Source organism: Balaenoptera borealis, assembly GCF_965194805.1.
Source record: "Balaenoptera borealis genome assembly, chromosome: 2".
NCBI classification, from domain to species: Eukaryota; Metazoa; Chordata; class Mammalia; order Artiodactyla; family Balaenopteridae; genus Balaenoptera; species Balaenoptera borealis.
In genome coordinates this window covers 171,978,161-171,997,690 of record NC_138867.1, presented here as the reverse complement: position 1 = coordinate 171,997,690, position 19,530 = coordinate 171,978,161, and the positions used below count along the sequence as shown (strand labels likewise).

The window sequence follows — 19,530 nt, the reverse complement described above, 5'->3', positions numbered from 1 at the left end:
ACTGTCCGCAGGGGCAGGAGGATGAGGCCACCAGAGGTCTCCCAGGGGCCACTGAGACTCGCTTCACCTGCAGCCCATCGTCTGGAATAACTTGCAGGGGCCACCCAGCCAGAGACCGCCAGTGGGAGCCTCTGCGTGCCCGGGGTAGGCGGGGCCGGGTGAGCGCATGTGCCGCGTGTGCACCTGCGCAGGGGTAAATGGCGCCAGGACGGTCCGTCGAGCTCCTTTGCGTGCTGCATTCATCCATTGTATTTCTATCACGTCGGTCCCTGTTGCGTACAGGCCTCATTGTTTAGCGGCAGTTTAGTGTTCCTCTGGGGGATGGCCTGTGATGAGATCCACCCATCCCTTATTGATGGGTAGCTAGGTTGTTAGTGAGCTGTTGCCACGAAAACGTGATAGTGGCTCCTTGGGGGTCCTGAGCTCGCCCCCGCCCACGTCCACCCCAATTTCTGGTCAGTCCCATTTCTCACACCACCTCCTGAGCCTGAGGGGTGAGGTCAACCTCTCTCCACTCTCCTCCACCACTGCGGCATCCCCTAATGTATAGAGGTGGACACGATCCCATCTGGGCCTGTGACAGTAAAGATGTTTGCTAACCTCTTCCAGGGAGAGCTTTGAGACGCACCCTTCCTCTTCCACTGGCCCCAGGGGAAGAAACCCCAACCCTGGGTGGTCGTTGGCACTGTCTTGTGACTGCAAGGTAGGAACCAACCCCAGGGTAAACCTGCCACTGCAGGAAGTAGAGCAGAGATGAGCAGAGAAATTGGATTCTTGGTGACATTGTCTGGGATGCTGGATTCAGCTTTACCTGAAGCTGAACTGCCTCTCAGCTTCCAGCAGCACGAGTCATTTCATCCTCTTTATTTAAGACAGAGTTGAGTTTCCTGGCACTTTCTGAAACAAACCTCCTTGTAGGTACCTCATTGGGTTCATAAGCTAGTGTGCCTGTGGCATAAGTTTCTAGGAATGAAATTGCTGGGTAAAGATCAGGGATATATTAACAGTACAGTTGATGCCGATGCCAAACCTGGAATTCATGGTTCGCACCAACTGTTTTTTGCTGTAAGCCACTTGGACCCAGCCTGGGGTTCCCCTCGGGAACACAGTCCAGGAGCCAATGACTGTGGACAGCTGGAGGGTATGTAGTGCAGCCCCTCACCACCTGGGTGGGACCACTCTCAGGCTGTGTGCTATGTTTTCCCCCCTGAGGTCCCCAGCAGGACCCAGCCCAGATTGCCCAAAGTCGCCTGCTCGCTGGCAACCCCTGCAGGGCTCCTTCCCTCCCTGTCTCAAGTTGCTACCCTTGTAGGGGCTTCCTGAGGTCACCCCTCAGGCCGAGGGCACTGAGTCCTAGAGACAAGGTCATCTTCTGGGGGAATCTATCCAAAGATGAACAGAAGTATCAGCTACTCCTGCAAAGAGATGTTATCCATTTACACCACATGCCCTCAGTGTCTGAGTTTCCTATGGCCAGTGTACCAAAGTACCACGGGTTGGGTGGCTTAAAACAACAGATGTTAATTTTGTCAGTGTTGGAAACCAGAGGTCGAAAATCAAAGTGTTGGCAGGTTTGGTTCCTTCCGAGGGTCACGAGGGAAGGATGTGTTCCAAGTCTGTCCTTGAGTTCTAGCCGGCTGTCTTCTCCGTGTGTCTTCACCTTGTCTTTCCTCTGTGCCTGTGTAAGCAGATAAGTTAGGGGGTCCCCAGAGAAAGAGAACCAGGAATGGCTCTCTTGACATAAGAGAAGCCATTTTGGCCTAAGCCATTTTGTGATCTAAGCCTGGCAGTAATGCTTGCCCTTGAACAGGTCTCAGTAATTAATGATCTGAAGGGAACAAAGGAATTCAGGAACAGAGAAAAGGCAGTCAGACAGCAGTGCAGTGATAAAGCGGAGTCCTAGTTCCTCCTCAAGGGATAGACATGATAGCTTTTTTAAAAAAAGTTTTAATCAAAATTTGCTTTACAATATTATGTAAGTTTCAGGTGTACAGCACAGTGATATATATATATATATATATATATATATATATATATACACACACACACACACACACACACACACACACACACATATATATATATATATTCTTTTTCAGATTCTTTTCCCTATAATAATGTATCTTTGAGTTCTGCAGGAACTAAGGCCCCTAACCAGGTGGAGGGTGGAATGATGATGTTGACCCTCTTGACTTCAGTAAACTAAAGCTTGGACTCTGTCGACCTTTGCCCCAATTCTATGCTGATTCTCCTCTGTTCAAGCCCCTTCATGAACATGCATGTACCCTGAGCTTAAAACTTCCCCAGTTTCACTGTTCAGGGAGACACTGCTTTGGGAAAGGTCCCCGGTGTTCCCCTTACTTGCTGAAAGTCGTAGTAAATCCTCCTTCTCCCCATCTTTGGCTTGGTTGTGTCTATTGGCTCGACACCCACCAAGAGATGAACCCAGTTTTCAGGTAACATGGGTTCCTGTCCAAATTTCCTCCTGTAAAAAAAAATTTTTTTTTCCTCTTTAAGGACACCAGTCCTATTGGATCGGGGTCCACCCTAACAACCTCATTTTAACTTAATCACCCCTTAAAGACCCTATCTCCAAATACAGTCACATTCTGAGGGCCTGGGCATTAGGACTTCAACATAAGAATTTGGGGGAGGACACAATTCAGCCCATAAACACTAGCCTTTTTGATCGTCCATAATCTGACAAGTTAAAAAATGGCATCTCACGATTTAACGCTACCTGCTTTTTTGTTTGTTTCTCCCCTGAGTCCATCTGGGAAGTCTTTCCTCCTAAAAAGAACTCAATTTTTCATGTTCTTACCAACTATGTAGTTTTCCCCAGTTTATTTACTTGTCCCTAGGTCAGCTTTCTACCGTCAGAAATAATTTAGTACCTGCCACCCTTGCACGATTCACCCATGTGCAAGAATCTCCCTGGGATGTATCCCTAAGGAATCCACTGGCCATGAGGTCACCTCTTCTAGGTGCTGCCAAAGGGCTCCCCAGAGAGGCCGTGCAATGCAGGCACCATAAGTTCATTTGTATCATTTTTTAAGATTCCACATATAAATGATATATGATATATGTCTTTGTCTGACTGACTTCACTTAGTATGATAATCTCTAGGTCCATCCATGTTGCTGCAAATGGCATTATTTCATTCTTTTTTATGGCTGAGTAATATTCCATTGCATATATGTTCCACATCTTCTTTATCCATTCATCTATCCATGGACATTTAGGTTGCTTCCATGTCTTGGCTATTGTAAATAGTGCTGTTATAAACATTGGGGTGCATGTTATCTTTTTGGTGTTTTGTTTGTTTGTTTGTTTTGGCCACACTGTGCAGCATGTGGGATCCTAGTTCCCCGACCAGGAATCAAACCCGTGCCCCCTGCCTTGGAAGCGTGGAGTCTTATCCACTGGACCACCAGGGAAGTCCCCATGCATGTATCTTTTTGAATTAGAGTTTTCATCTTTTCCAAATATATGCCCAGGTGTGGGATTGCTGGATCATATGATAACTCTATTTTTAGTTTTTTAAGGAACACTCTTGCTTTTCTTTATGGTGTTTCCACCTTCCTATGTGTCCCTAAACCACATGGTGCTGAGCTCCGAGAGTGGAGAGTACCCACAGCCCAGGCTGAGCAAGCGAAGGGCCAGGTGGCCTGAGGTGCCACTGCCTGGGGGCTGTGCCCTGTGGGCTCAGGGGCCAACCAGGCTTCAGCTGTCAGGAAGTCCCTGATGATTCCTGGGATGCTGGGTGGATAGAGCTAGGAGACAACCCTCCATCATCTTTGATTCCTGAGCCACTAGATGTCACTTGTTGTGTCCTTGTTGGGAGTTGGTCCTCATTCTGGAAGTTCCCAGAGATGTTCCTTGGGATGGGGCTTTTGTCACCCAGCCTCAGGCACCTGGCATCTTTTGGTCCCAGGGAATTCCCTTGTTCCAGCCAGTGTCGCCATCTATTTGCTTGGATCTCTCCTCCCAGAACTCTCACTGTCTGGAAGGTTACTCTGAGTCAATCCTTCCGTTACCTTTTTGTCCCCTGTTGTTTTCGTTATATTTTATCTTTTTGTTCCTTCTGCAAGATTTCCACAACTTCATCTTCCAAGAGCTCAAAAACAAACAAAAAAGGTTCCTTAGCTATTCCTTTTTGTAGCATTCTCTTCTTGTTTCATGAATACAATCTCTTCTTCCTGAGAACATTCTGGACTGTTTGTTTTGTAAGTTTTCTTCTCCCTGGAGAGTCAATTTCCCCAGTTTGCTTTTTTTGCTCTTTGAGTCTGTAACTGGACACTTCCTCAGATCCCTGAACACCCCTGGACATCTGCTCATGAGAAAGAATGGCGATTGAAACCAGCAGATTGGAAGACCAGCTGTATGGGGGTGGCGGGGTACACTGGGGGGGGGGGCGCACAGCTCAACTGGCGGCTGATGAGAACTCCATGATGCCAGTGTCTTTAGCTCTTTCTTCTTTGGCCATTTGGATTCCCCAGGAGTCTTTATTCTCATGCCTGGAAGATTCTGTAATCTGCACACAGGGTAAGGGATGGTGGCTCTCTCCATTTAGCTTTATGTGTAGTCACTTAACCCCATTTGCCACCACACCCCCTACCAAGCCTGGCTTCCCTCCTTCTGGCTGCCCAGTGGTACTGTGGGAGGGACACAGGTACCCGAGAACTTCCCAAACAGCTTCCACACCAGAGGCCTCCATATTCCACTGCCATCTTCAGCCCAGCCCAGTGGGGCCTGGTGCACTCAGTGCCTATGGAAGGTTCTAGAGGTAAATCTGGCTGGGCTTTGGGTTTGGCATCCATGGACCAGGCAGTCAATTGTGGCTCCTCCCTTAATTCCTACCTTCGGAATGTTCTGTAGCCTCTATACTTTTACTAGTGTTTTGAGAAGGATCAACACGAGAGGATGCATTTAGTTCGCCTTAAGCCTTGTGTTTAACACACTTTTCATTTTTATCCACACAACAGAAGCACAGAGTTTCAAAAGTCAAACACCCGTCTAGGGGCCAGGACAACAGCATTCCCGGCTCCCCCGCCCCACATGTCAGCACTTTCTTCGGGTATCTGGTTATAACCTCACTTCCCTAAGTGAAATCATGCTCCCTGTTGGTGGTTCTTGTATAAGATATGTAGCAAATCAGTGGGGCAGCTGGGCTTGGGAGGAGAGGTCGGTGAGGGCGCTTCTCCCCTCAGGTGACACACACAGGTGAGGGAGCCTGGAGCAAAGCTCAAGGCCCCGAGGTGGGTCACGCTCGCTGCATTGGCTGGGCAGGTATGCTGGGTCCCACACCATCACTTAGGCCCTTGGCTTCCACCCTGGTGAGGGAAATGGCTTTGCTTTGTCGTCTTTTTTTTTTTTTTTTAATATTTATTTATTAATTTATTTATTTGGCTGCATTGGGTCTTAGTTGCAGCACGCTGTATCTTTGTTAAGGCATGCAGGATCTTTCGTTGCAGCACACGGGCTCTTCATTGCGGTGCGTGGGCTTCCCTCTAGTTGTGGCCTGCAGGCTCCAGGGCGCGTGGGCTCTGTTGTTTGCAGCACGCCAGGTCTCTAGTTGAGGCGCGTAAGCTCAGTAGTTGTGGCGCACGGGCTTAGTTGCCCCGCAGCATGTGGGATCTTAGTTCCCCAACCAGGGATCGAACCCATGTCCCCTGCGTTGGTAGGCGTATTCTTTACCACTGGACCACCAGGTTAGTCCCACCTTGTCTTTTTTATTCTTAATGTACATTTTACATATGCTAAAAGATTACATAGCTTACATTGTGAAAGAAACAAGACGGGCTCAAAATAGAGTCACTTATGCTAAGGCTTATGTCACCAAACCGAGACTTAATTACAGTTTCAGCTCGTCCAGAAATGGACTCTGAAACCAGTCAATCAGAAATCGCCTGATCAGCATGAGTGAGGTGATCTACCTGATAGACAGCTGCCATTCCCTAAAGGAAAGGGACCTTGCCACAAGTCCACTTTTCGCTAATATAACTTCCTTGTTCCCACTCCCTTCTGCCTTACAAAAGTCTTTTATGCAGCTCCTCAGAACTCCTTTCTATCTGCTGGATTGGATGCAGCCCGATTCATGAATTGTTATATAAAGCCAATAAGATCTTTAAAATGTACTCAGTTGGATTTTAACAACACGTACATTAGAATACACACATGCACACACACGGGTTTCCCACCGCATGACCACAGCTACAGGAAAATGCCAGTCGGTGATGGCCCCTCATCCTCGTTCTCCTGAGTCACCATGGCCTCAACAATGTGCTTATTTGCTGTGTGTGACCTTGATAAGAAAGCAGTCCCCCTGTACTTGTGGAAGAGGGCGGTATCCCCCATGGTCCCCTGCCCAGTACCATGGGCTCACCCACCTCCCTCTCCCCCATTTCTCTCACTTCTCACCCTTTGTCCATTTCTTCTCACCCCCTTTCATTCTCTCTTCATTTCTTCCTCCCAGGCCTTTGCTATGCTCTCCCTCCATCATTCCCTTCTTTCAGCACTGAAGCCCCGGACTCCCCACCCAGCCTGCACTACTTAACCTGACAGCATGCAGAAAGCCGCCTCCCAAACCACCTGAATCCTTTTTGTAAAAAGCGGCTCGCTCGGGCTTCCCTGGTGGCGCAGTGATTAAGAATCCACCTGCCAATGCAGGAGACACGGGTTCGAGCCCTGGTCCTGGAAGATCCCACATGCCGTGGAGCAATTAAGTCCGTGTGCCACAACTACTGAGCCTGCGCTCTAGAGCCCGCAAGCCACAACTACTGAGCCCACGCGCCACAACTACTGAAGCCCACACGCCTAGAGCCCGTGCTCCGCAACAAGGGAAGCCACTGCAATGAGAATCCCACACACCACAACAAAGAGTAGCCCCCACTCGCCGCAACTAGAGAAAGCCCGCACGCAGTAACAAAGAACCAAAGCAGCCAAAAATAAATTAATTGAATTAATTAAAAAAAAAAAGTGGCTTGCTCCTTTATTTGTTCAGAATAGTGCCCCCTCCCACCCCCATGCCCACCCCCACTGCAGTCAAACTGGGCACGTGCAATCTGGGAACAATGGCTGGCCGTGGGACCCTCTGCCTCTGGGCCTGGGGAATCAGTTTCTAGACAGAAGCTCAGGGTCCAAGGCGTGGCCACGGCTCAGGCATGCAGTGAAGGGGACTGGCACAGCGGACGCATCTGGGACTCCCAGGACCACCTTGCACCTGGGGACACAGAGGGGGTGGCCCGCGCCCCGCTGGACCAGGACCAGACCTTGGGGCCGCAGGAGTGTCTGCAGGCGGGCTAGGAGCCCGCCAGATGCTGGTGGAAGTACAGGCCGAAGAGGCTGGAGAGCAGTTGGCAGGTGGCGATCCACCAGATGAGGAAGGCGAGGACGCCGCGGAGGAAGAGTGGCGTGAGCAAGCTGCCCAGGACCCCGGCGATCAGGGCCACGATCTGCTGGGCCTCATCCTCCTCGGGGCCGACCGGGCCATCGCGGGCTGAGGACGGGGTGGGGGACAGCGGGGGGACGGGGCCCAGGCCCCAGGAGTAGCCGCCTGCGAGAGAAAGAGGGTGGAGGGAGGGATGGGTGGAGGCGCAGGCAGAGTTGGCCTCCAGGACCCCCACCCATGCTGACACTCACCCGCCCCGCCCCCATGTCCCTCAGTCCAATCAAGGGTGTCTGCCTAGCACATTCTCCTGAGCTTCACATAACTGGAGAACAAAATTGTCCTCATGCTTGTCACAGGGCCTGGCTGCCACTAGTGTGTTCCTACCTGGGGAACGAAAGGATGTCTGGGAGGGGGGCAGAGTAGGCTCTGAGGCCCCAGGGGTCTATTTTGGACACCTCCCTCTCTTTGTCTTCCCCAGGCCTGGCCAGTATGGCCAGTAGGCTCTGCCTCCTTCCACCGCCTCGGCTACCCCAGGCTCTGCCCGCACCTCAGCTTCGGGCCCCACCCCAGGCTCCGCCTCTGACCTCGCCCCATCTCAGGGCCCTCCAGCCTCTGCCCCGCCCCCTCTATAGCCAGGCCCCGCCCCCGCCTCGCTCAATCTCCGGCCCTCCCCTCCCCTCTCCCACCCAACTACAACTGCAGCCCCTCGTTCCAGGCTCAGCCCCGCCCCGCTCCAACTCCAGACCCCGCCCCCGCCGTCGCCCAGGCGGGTTCTCACCCAGCGTCTTGAGCAGCAGCGTGCAGTTGAGTGTGAGGATGAGCGGACTCAGGTACTGCAGGCTCACGACTGTCACGTAGCAGTACACCCGCACCACCTGGTGGACAGGTAGCAGTGGCTGCAGCAGGGGACCTTCGGGCTCCGGGTAACCCCACGCCTGAGGGACAGGGAACCCCGCCCTGAGGCCCAGGTTCCCTCCCCGCCCCCCGCGCCGGTACCCGCCGTTGGATCTCTCGGGCCTCGATGCGGCCGGCCTCCCGCCGCAGCTGCTCCACTCGAGCCTTGGCCAGGCACAGGTAGGCCTGCAGGTGGGGCCGGGTCACCGCCAGCCGCAGCAGGCACAGTGCCACCAGCATCCAGAGACGCAGCGAGTCGAAGGCCGAGTCGGACAGCCTGCGCCGAGAGGGGCGAGGGGGCTAGTGAGGCTGCCCTCTGCCCCAGGATCCTCCCCCAGGACCCACTCCTCCCTTAGCCTCAGAGTCTGGAGTACCCAGAGGGGGCCCCAGCTGCCCTGCCTCCCACTTCCATACGCACAGAGAAAAGGACGTGCTCCCAAAGGGAGCCTGGTGCAGGAAGTCCCGCGCCATGGGCTTGGTCCAGAGCCACAGGACAAACAGGGGGGACAGGAAGCTGGTGTGCAGAAGGAACCTGGGGGCAAGGGCGCAGAGCGGGTAGGCTTGGGCACACACCATCCCCACCAGCCCCTCCCCTAGGCGCCCTAACCCTCCATCCACCCGGTCCCCCACGTAACTGCAGCATGGGCCGGTCTTCTGACATGGTCAGTGCATCATGGTGGGTCTGGGCCAGCCGCAGGCCTGGGAAGGTGAGGAAGGCGCCCAGCATGGAGCCCACTGCCGCCAGCCCCACGCGGATGGCCAGCTTGACCAGAGGAAGACTGGGAAAAAGAGAAGGGTCAGGGCCCCGCGGCAGGTCAGCACCCTGCCTGCAGGTCACAGCATGCCGCTGCTCCCCCTCCCTTCCCAGGACTCACGCCCAGTCCCAGCCCTGTGTCTTCAGAAGTGGCTCCAAATTCTGGGTCATACTGGCCAGGCCTGGGGAAGACAAAGAGAGGGAGGTGTCCAAAATAGACCCCTGGGACCTCAGAGCCTACTCTGTCCCCCTCCCAGACATCCTTTCGTTCCCCAGGTAGGAACACACTAGTGGCAGCCAGGCCCTGTGACAAGCATGAGGACAATTTTGTTCTCCAGTTATGTGAAGCTCAGGAGAATGTGCTAGGCAGACACCCTTGATTGGACTGAGGGACATGGGGGTGGAGGGCACTGAGTCTGAGCTTCCCCGAGGCTGGAGGGTCATGAAGGGCTCCACAGGAGGAAATCAAAGTCCTGGAAAGAATTCTCAGTTCAGGCCCCAACATTTTCCACGGAGTAAAAGCAAATAATATGAGTTCACAACCAAAATCACCAAACACACAAGGCAACAAATTACCATAAAGGTGAGTCAGGAGAAAAAAAACAAAGGACAAGTTTAGACTGCAAGGCTTCTGTGTGAAATGCCTGAGGAAAATAAAAGTTGGAATCACAGAACAGGTGACATGAGACTACCTCAGAGGACCAGGTGGATTTGCAAAGGAATCAATTAAGCTCTTCCAAAAGGAAAATATAATTATTGAAGTGATAAGTTGTTAAACAGCATCTTAGAAGGAGCCAAAGAAGGAACTAATGAATTGGATCTGAAGAAATCACTCAGATTCCAACTCAGAAAGATAGGAAGGTGGGAAATGTGATGGAAGATTAAGAGATAAAGAGGACAGAATAAGAAGTTCAATATAAGTCAAGTCTGAACCCCAAAGGGAGAGAAGAGAGAATGAAGAAGAGATATTGAAAGGGAATTAATGAGAAGTCTGCAGAATGGATGATACATACAAAGTGTATAAAACCAGATAAATACAAAGAAATCCATACCTAGACACACTGTGGCAAAACTGCAGAATACCAAAAACAAAGAGCTCACAAAGCAGTCAGAAGTTATGACAGGTCACCTAAAAGGAAGGACAATTAAGCTGGCAGCCACTGTCAACAGCACAAAAGAAAACGAACAAATAGAAAGTGAAAATGTAAGATGGTAGAGACAAGGCCAAATATGTCAGAAATCACAATAAATGTAAGTGGATTAAACTTTGAAGTTAAATGATACAGACTATCAGACTTGATGGAAAAATATCCAGATAGGGAATTCCCTGGCAGTCCAGTGGTTAGGACTCTGAGATTTCACTGCTGAGGGCGCAGGTTCAATCCCTGGTCATGGAACCAAGATCCCACAAGCCATGCAGCATGGCCAAATTAAAAAATAAAGAAAGAAAATAAAGAAAGAAAATATCTATATCTATATATTTATTATTATTATTTTTTAAAGTAGACATACCTCAACATGAGGTCACTGGAAGGTTGAAAGTAAAGGGATGTCAAAAAGATATAACAAATACTAATCAAAAGAAAGGTAGTATTGTATATTTGAAAGTTGCTAAGCAAGTAGATCTTAAAAGTTCTCATCACAAGAAAAAAAATTGTAACTATGTGCAGTGATGGATGTTAACTAGACTTATTGTGGTGCTCATTTTGCAGTATACACAAATATTGAATCATTATGTTGTACACCTGAAACTACTGTAATATGTCAAGTATATATCAATTTAAAAAGAAAAGAAGGAAGAAGGAAGGAAGGGAGGGAGGGAGGGAGGGAAGGAGGGAGGAAGAAAGGAAGGAAGAAAGCTGGAAAGGCTATATTAATACCAGACAAACTAGACTAAGATGGAAGTATTATTAGAATCAAAATGGGTCCATACATCATGAAAAAATGGCTGATTTGCCAGGAAGACGTAGCAATTTTAAACTTGTAAACACTTTGTCAATTAGCCTCAAAATACATAAAGAAAACACTGACAGCCCTACCTGGAGAAATCGAGATGTCGAAATCGAAATGGTCTCCCTCTGGGAGAAATCATCCCAGAGGGAGATTAACCTTTTAATGACTGATGCGTCAGAAACAAGAAGTTAGGAAAGATGGGGATTTGACTTTATTGGACACATAGAGGCAGGGAATATATGTTAATCAAGAACACATGGGGGCTTCCCTGGTGGCACAGTGGTTGAGAATCTGCCTGCCAATGCAGGGGACACGGGTTCGAGCCCTGGTCTGGGAAGATCCCACATGCCGCGGAGCAACTTGGCCCGTGAGCCACAATTGCTGAGCCTGCGCGTCTGGAGCCTGTGCTCCGCAACAAGAGAGGCTGCGACAGTGAGAGGCCCGCGCACCGCGATGAAGAGTGGCCCCCACTTGCCGCAACTAGAGAAAGCCCTCGCACAGAAACGAAGACCCAACACAGCCATAAATAAATAAATAAATAAATTAATTAATTAAATGGTGCTGGGAAAACTGGACAGCTACATGCAAAAAAATCAAAGTGCACTACTTTCTCACACCATATACAAAAATAAACTGAAAATGGATTAAAGACTTAAATGTAGGACAAGAAACCACAAAACTCCTAGAAGAAAACATAGGTGGTACATTCTTTGACATTGGTCTTATCAATATTTTTTTGAACATGCATCCTCAGGCAAGGCAAACAAAAGCAAAAATAAACAAATGGGACTACATCAAACTAAAAAGCTTTTGCACAGTGAAGGAAGCTATTAACAAAACAAAAAGGCAGCCTATTGTATGGGAGAGGTGGATTCATAGGTATTTACATTATTTGGCTTTGTAATATATATATATATATTCTTTTATATATATTCATTATATAATTTAAAAATTGAAAGGTGAGAAGAATTGGTTATGATAAAGCTCAAGGAGTCAGCAGGACCATGTGGGCCATGGTGAGTATTTTTATCTTTATCAAAAGACCATTAGAGTCTGGTGTCAGGCAGAAAAGTGATCCAAATTATATTTTTAAAAGATCATTCAAGAAGCAGAGAAAGTCAAAAGAAAAATGAGAAACTAAGAAAAAATATTTACAAATCGTATCACACATAAACGCTAATTTCCTTAATATACAAAGAACTCCTACAAATCAATAAACTGTTCGACATCCCAGTAGAAAACTAGGCAAAAGAACAAACCTTTTCCAGAAGGGCAATAGAAATGACTCTTCAACATATGAAAAGATGCTCAACCTCACTTATATTTTCACCTATCAGATCACCCAAGACAAAAAAGTCTGAGAGAACATATTGGAGAGGATGTGGGGAAATATGCGTGTTCATACATCTCTTTCTGAAGGGCAATTTTGCAACATTATTAAAATTATAAATGCACTTTCTTGCACAGGGTCACAAGCACAAGGCTGTTCTTGTACAACATTGTAGTACAACATGGTTTTGTGCAACAACATTTAATAGCGGAAAGACTTAAATGTCCATAAATTGGGACCTGGTTAAATAACCGCAGCAAATCCATAAAGTGAAATATTGTATAGCTGTTACAAAATGTAGCATCAAGTTACTATTACTATGTTACTGTAACATACATTTACTGTACATAGCATTTAGGGACAACCTCCAATACTTAATTGAAGTATAGTTCATTTACAGTACAGCAAAGTGATTCAGATATATATATATATATATATATATATATATATATATATATATATATATATATATTCATATGTACATATATTCTTTTTAAGAGTCTTTTCCATTATAGGTTATTACAAGATATTGAATATAGTTCCCTGTGCCATACAGTAGTCCCTGTTGTTTATCTATTTTATCTATAGTAGTGTGTATATGTTAATCCCAAACTCCTAATTTATCTCCCCCTGATCCCACTTTCCCCTTTGGTAACCATAAGTTTCTTTTCTATGTCTGTGACTCTATTTCTGTTTTGAAATAAGTTCATTTATGTCTGACTTACTTCGCTTAATATGATAATAATATTTATTGTTTCTAAGGGAAAAAGACAAGGCATAGAGACATATACACTACTGTTTTATGTGAATATGGGAATGTGGTGCCCTAGGTTTCCTCTGGGGAGGAGAACCAGCGTAGAAGGATGATTTTCATTCTATATCCTCTTGTACTTTATGAATTTTATACCATTATCTATTTCCTCCCCCAAATTACCCATGGAGACTGCTCGGGCCCCAGGGGTCCCTTCCTTCACCTACTGTGCAGGTGGAAAAGCCACTTAAACCCCGCCTTCGCCAGCTTACATGAGGCAGTGATGGAGGCGGAGACCCCAGGCCCCAGACTGCACATACCTGGCTCCAGGCCCAGCTCAAGGGTCTCCTCCGGCACCACCTGCACCAGCATGGCCAGGAGGAGGAAGAGGAAGGCGAAGGTGAGGCAGACTGAGCGCTCGCCCCCCTCCTCTGCACTGAAGTACAGCCGGGTCACGGTCAGGAACACCTTGCTGGGGGCAGAGCTAAGGAGGCCTCCAGTGCCTGTAGTGACCCCTCCCCCACCCCCACCCCCCAACCAGTGACCCCCCCCACCCCGACTCCAGATCACAAACGTGGAAGTTCAGGCTTGGAGTCCCGGGGAGCAGAGGAGTGAGTTGCTGGGCAAGCCCAGGACACGAGGCTCACTGCTGTTCAGGCCTGTGTCATCAGCGAGCGGGCGGTCCTGAGCCAGGCCTCCAGCTTGGCCTCATCACACTGCCGGTGGTCAGTTAGAAATGGCCAACTCTGCCTCTGTCTGTCTGTCTGTCAGGAGGTCAAGTCTCCCTGACCCACTCAGCCTCCTGGCTGAATTCACAGCTCCTGAGTTTCCCGTTCCTCTGAGAGGCTGCAAGAGATACAAGTCTCTATCTCCAATCTGCCCTTCTTTGCAAGCCCATTCCACAAGGACATTGTCTCCGACTTGGGTCCTCAAAGTCACAGTTTTGCCTCTCTGCTCTCTATGCAGCTTCCTAAAAAAATTACAGAAGGGACGTCTCTTTGCCAGCCCCTCCATCTGTTCTGGACTGCTGAGTTGCTTTGACCCAGAGAATGGACAGGGCTGGGGTGGACCGACTTCAGGCAAAGCCTCAGGAGGCCTGCAGTGCCCCCTTTTCCTTCCTGGCCCCTGTGGTGAGGAAGCTTGCTCTAGACTGCTGAAAGGCAAGCCCACATGGAGCAGATATGAGGCAACCCAGCTGAGCCCCGGCCCAGGAAAACATAAAATAGTGACTGCTTTACACCACTGAGTTTCTGGGGTGACAAGGAGCCTGGGGTCCAGCTTCCACATGCCTCCACCTTCCCCACCTGGGGAGCTACGAGGAAGGATACATAGAGAAGGCGATGGTGAGCAGGCACCAGAACACAGCGATGTTGGTCTCCTTGGCAGGGCCCAGCACATAGTAGTAGGCCTCTGTGAAGAGGTACACGCCACCCGAGTACACCGCGAAGTCCACAAACCACTGGTACTCCAGGAAGAAGCGCAGGACTGCGGGGAGCATGCAATTGAGCCCCCAGCTTAGCCCGCCCAGGATGCTCCCCCCACCAACCGCACCAGGGTGTGAGCCAAGGGGCAGGGGAGTTGGGGACCCAGCTGTTACCGAGGGCATCAACGGCTGTGAGGGGACAGGTCTCCAGCTGGAAAGGGGTGTCTCGGGGCACGGATAACGGCTTCTCCTCACTATAGCCATTGGCCCACCTGGGAGGAGGGGGGAATGTGTCAGAACAGCACCCTCCATCCTCCCCTCCCCAGGCAGCCATGGTGGTCCACCCCACCCCAGCCTGAGAGGCTCTACCATGTCACCCTCAGAGCACAGGAGGCCTAGGAGGTACCTTCTCCCCCAGCCTGGGTGTCCTCTGAATGCCAGGGTGTGGCCACCACCCACCCATAGGGCTGGCCCAGAGCAAACTTCCAATAAGCATTAGACGCCAACTGGAGGCAACCAGTGAATGACAGTGACCATCTCCTCAGCCTGGGGTGTCCCCAATTCTCCTGTGCCCAGAGCAGTGCCTGGAAGTGGGCAGGGAAGGCCCTGTGCCCTCATGGCCTCCCCTGGAAGGGAGCCACTTACCTAAGGCTGGGGGTTCACTCACCGCTCCTTCCTGCCTCTGGGCCTCTGCTTCCCCGCCAGGGCCCGAAGCTCTTCCTCGGAAGGGTGCTTGTATCGGAAGAGACTGAGGGCAGAGACAGGCAGTCAGGAAAGCTTGGGCATGGGAGGGGGGGACCAAAGCAGTGAACCTTGGGTGCGGGGGGGGATCAAAGCAGGAACTGTAGTCAGAGGGAAGCCTGGCCCCCCAAAAGCCTGGGACAGGATGGGTAGGGGCCATCCAAAGCCAGGGGAAGGCCGGGGAGGTGGGCTGGGGGGTTGGTTAGCGGAGTGCAGCAGGGGTCCTAGACATCCCAGAATCTGCTGGCTAACTCTCCTGGAGGAACTGCCATGTGAATTGCCCTAGAGAGTTCACAATTTCCACCAGATTCTCAGAAAGGGTCCGAAACCCAAACCGGGACAAAAAAAGGTTCAGGAAACAGATCTACAGCTAGAGTAGGGATGAAGGGGAGCAGGAGTGGGGGAAGCAGCTGCTCTTCTGAGTGTGGAGATGGTCTGAGCGATGTGTACAATCTGTCAAAATTGATCCAACTGTGTATTTCAAATATTTGCAGATTGTACGTCAATTACATCTCAACAAAGTTGGGTTTGTTTTTTTTTTTTAAACAAAACAAAAAAACCTCGTCTTGCAGGGCTTCAAGCAGGGCTAGGAGAAAAACCAGGGAGGGCGGGGCCTTAGGGGCTCCGCCCACCGCCCGGGGAGGGGGTGTGGCTCACCTGCCATTGCAGAGCAGCCAGCGCGCGAAGGAGCAGTGTGGTGCAAGCCTATGCATGAGGGTGGCAGTGAGCAACGTCACCACCAGCTGCACTCCAAGGACAGCCTGGGGGGAGGAAACGTGAAAGGCAGTGCCAGCCAGAGGATCACAAGCTCACGCCTCGGAACCCCGGCTATTTATAGAGACGCTGGGGCCAGGTGGCGGAGGCAGGGCCACCCTGGCTCAAGCTGCTTCTTGGGGAAAGGTCCTGGGTTGGGCTCAGACCCAACCCTGGGAGCCCCAGCAAAACGCACGTCCCTCCCCACCACCTGGCTGGGGTGTGGGGCGGCGGAGAGCACGTGCTGGAGCAGACACTGGGGCTCGCTTTCCTCCTTGTGCTAAGGATTTAAATCTCCCCAAGCCTCAGTTTCCTCATCTGGAAATGGGGTGCTTCCTATTTTGTTTCGTGTACTCTCACGACCACCTTCTGGACCTACTACGAGCCGGGCACACCCAGTGGAAGCGCTCTTCTCCCACAGTCCCACGGACGCAGTTTTTGTAACTGTGTCTCAGGTGAGCTTGTCGTTTCAACGTTCACCCAGGTGGCTCTGTCCCCCAAGTCTTTCCCTTCTTAAATTATCCCTGATAATTGAAGTCACCCTCTCTCCCTCTCCCTCCCTTTGTAATCAACCAAGGAGGAAAGCGGTCTATTTCTGGCCCCACTACCTGTTTAAGGATAAAGACTTACACGTTTGAGTGGGATGACTTTTTTTAATTAGGAATTTTCTTACCAAGTTCTACTAACAAACTTTTAAACAACAATTCATTACACATTTTCATATACTTATTTTAAAACGTTTTAGAAAAAATGTTTTTGGTAATCAGTCTGAAGCTGGGTTTTCCTGCTTGAATGCAGTAAATACCAATTTGCTATCAGTAATTATGTAAAATTAAGTGCTCAGGAGGGCTGTCTGCTAGTACTATGGTATTAACAACTAAAATGAAATAAAGATTACATTAATATTAAAACTAATTATTAAAATTATCCTTTAATCAGGCAAAAATAAGCTAACTTTAACAGGGAAAGCTCTAATGTGATGGCTATCGGGCCTAGCACTGTAATTCAGAATGACTGCTGAGAAATCCATCATTAAAATAAAAGACTAATAGGATATGTTCTCTATGCCTTGACTTGTAAACTGAGACCAGGAACATTTTTTCAATAATGAGGTGGGGCGTCATCTTTCTGGTCTCACTGCTCACCTCCCCCCACCCAAGTGCAGACTGGCTAGCAGGTATTAATGACCCAGAGCACAGTTGGGCCCCTCGAAGCGGCCCCGCCCTTCCTCCCAGGACCCCTCCTCCACTCCTTCCTGGAAACCCAGCACCTCCCAGCAGCTGCTCCCCAGAGCCTCCCTGGCTCTCCAGACACCTCTCCCTTGTGACCCATCATCCCCTGGCAGAACCTCTCTGCCGAGCTCGCAGACCATGCCTCCTCCAGGCCCTTCCCTGGAGGCCCCAGCACCGACCCATCACTCCCGTGGACACGGTTTTCGGCTCCTCCAGGCGGCCCAGGCCCTTCCCAGTCTCATAGTAAACGTCCAACTCCACTCCTCAGCCCGCAAGGCCAGGCGGACCCAGCTCAGGACCAACGCACCTCACTGCCCGGCTCTCTCCCCCGGCGTCCTCTGCGCCCAACCATTCGGGTCTCAGAGACCCTTCCAGACCCCCGGGCTCTCCATCGCTGACCCCATTACCCTCGGACACCTCCCAGGGAGGAGACCCATAGTTCAAACTGCGATCCCAGCACTTGGAGAGGAAGGACGTTACAAAGGAAGGAGAGGGAGAGAGAGGAAGGAAGAAGAAGAGGGAGGAAGGATGAAGAAGGAAGAGAAGGGAAGGAGGGAAGACAGGCATCCCTCCACCTAAGGCTCCCGAGGTCCATCCAGGGATGTTTCGCACCGCCCGCCCCCAGCAGCCTCCAGTCTTAGGGTCCACGCTCTGCAGATCTCCAAAGATCTCTGAAGCATCCCATCAGCCCATGTCCCTCCTCAGCTCAAAGCTCTTTCCTGGATCTGTGATCCCAGAATCCTGCTAAGTAACATCAATGCGACTTTCCTCTATCCCGTTTCCGAGAGCCCTTCCCCTCACCTCCCACAGCGTCCCGCACCCTGGAACGACATCCACTTTCATCAACCCCTTCCATCAATGCTCTTACTTCAGACCCACCTCCAACGCCCCTCCTCGGGGTCACCCCCCCACCCCAAGCAAGGTCAGGCCGCCTTCCTGGCCCCTCCATCCTGTCTCTCCCTCTGTCCAGTCCTAGGGGCTGGTGGGTCTCCGCCCTCGCCCAGCACCCGCCTGACCCACAGGGGCCAGGCTAAGCTTGAAGAATAAACTCAATGGGTTGGACCCAGAACCACGCGAGACCTGAGGGTTCCAACTGTGCCGTCTCCAATTCTGGGACCCTCCCCCGCTCTGAGCCCACCCAGATCCCCTCCGCATGGCCCCCTCCTCTCAGGATTCTCCCTAGTCCTTCGGCACACGCCACACCCGTAGGGAGCCCCGATGGACCCTGTCGGCGCGGCCCCCACGCTCCCGCAGGACACCATCCCCAGAGTGGGCCCCAGGGGGACCCCAGATCTCCCTCACGGGGCTCCGAAGGTGTTCAGATCCCCAGTACCCTCCACGGACGACACCCTCAGCAGAACCCCAGGCCCCTAGAGGGCCCCCCAGGGACTTGTCCGAAGCCCAGAACGCTCAAGGCCTTCCAGTTCCCTTGTACAACCCCCCACCCCCTCATAGGTCCCGCAGTAAGACCCTGACCCCAGAGAGGGAAACACGGCCCTCAGCGCGATCCCAAATCCCTCAGAGACCTCAGTGCCCACAAAGGGATCCCGGTCTCCTCGGTGTCTCCCTGGATCCCCCTCGGCGGAACCCCTAGCCCCTCAGGGCCCCCCATGCTGAGTTGCCGGCTTACCATGTTGCCTGCTGGAGCGCTGTGCCGGGACCCATGGGCCTGGAGCTCGGAGCACAGCTTGAACTCGACCAATCAAAACCCGAGTTTGAGCTGACAAGCAGCCCATCCAACCAATCGTCAGGCTTGGAGCCGGGGGGGGCAAATCAGGAGGACAAGGAGTCTCTCGCATTGCATGCCGGAAGTTGTAGTTCAAAGTTGCTCAACGAGCTCCGACCGGGGTCTCCTCACCTGCACCTATTTCGCACGTTTGAGTGGAATACACTTATTCATCCAATCACTGTCTCCCGCTGGGGAGTTCTGAGCGTGGAACTCCCCCGATCAAGAATATTTGGTGGGGGCTTCCCTCGTGGTGCAGTGGTTAAGAATCCGCCTGCATACACGGGTTCGAGCCCTGGTCCAGGAAAATCCCACAAGCGGCGGAGCAACTGAGCCCGAGCGCCACAGCTATTGAGCCTGTGCTCTAGAGTCCCCGAGCCACAACTACTGAAGCCCGCGGGCCTAGAGCCCGTGGTCCACAAGACAAGACACCGCAATGAGAAGCCCGTGCACTGCAACAAAGAGTAGCCCCCTCTCGCCACAACTAGAGAAAGCCCACGCACAGCAAGGAAGACCCAAGGCAGCCAAAAATAAATAAATTAAAAATAAATTAAAAAAGAAGAACATTCGGTGGCCCCCAATG

The 19,530-nt window shown here is 51.0% G+C and overlaps 1 protein-coding gene across 1 annotated transcript; it reads right to left on the bottom strand.

Moving 5' to 3' along the window:
- Positions 1-5,712: 5,712 nt before the first annotated feature.
- Positions 5,713-18,941, bottom strand: TMEM161A (transmembrane protein 161A). Its single transcript, XM_082382988.1, has 12 exons — positions 18,852-18,941; positions 15,894-15,997; positions 15,163-15,243; positions 14,670-14,767; positions 14,401-14,557; positions 13,393-13,544; positions 9,160-9,220; positions 8,920-9,063; positions 8,703-8,816; positions 8,387-8,561; positions 8,169-8,265; positions 5,713-7,555 (listed from the first exon to the last, which is right to left on the bottom strand). Exons 1-12 carry the CDS (start codon positions 18,852-18,854, stop codon positions 7,302-7,304), a joined length of 1,440 nt encoding a protein of 479 aa, XP_082239114.1. The 5' UTR covers positions 18,855-18,941; the 3' UTR covers positions 5,713-7,301.
- Between the last annotated feature and the right edge of the window lie 589 nt (positions 18,942-19,530).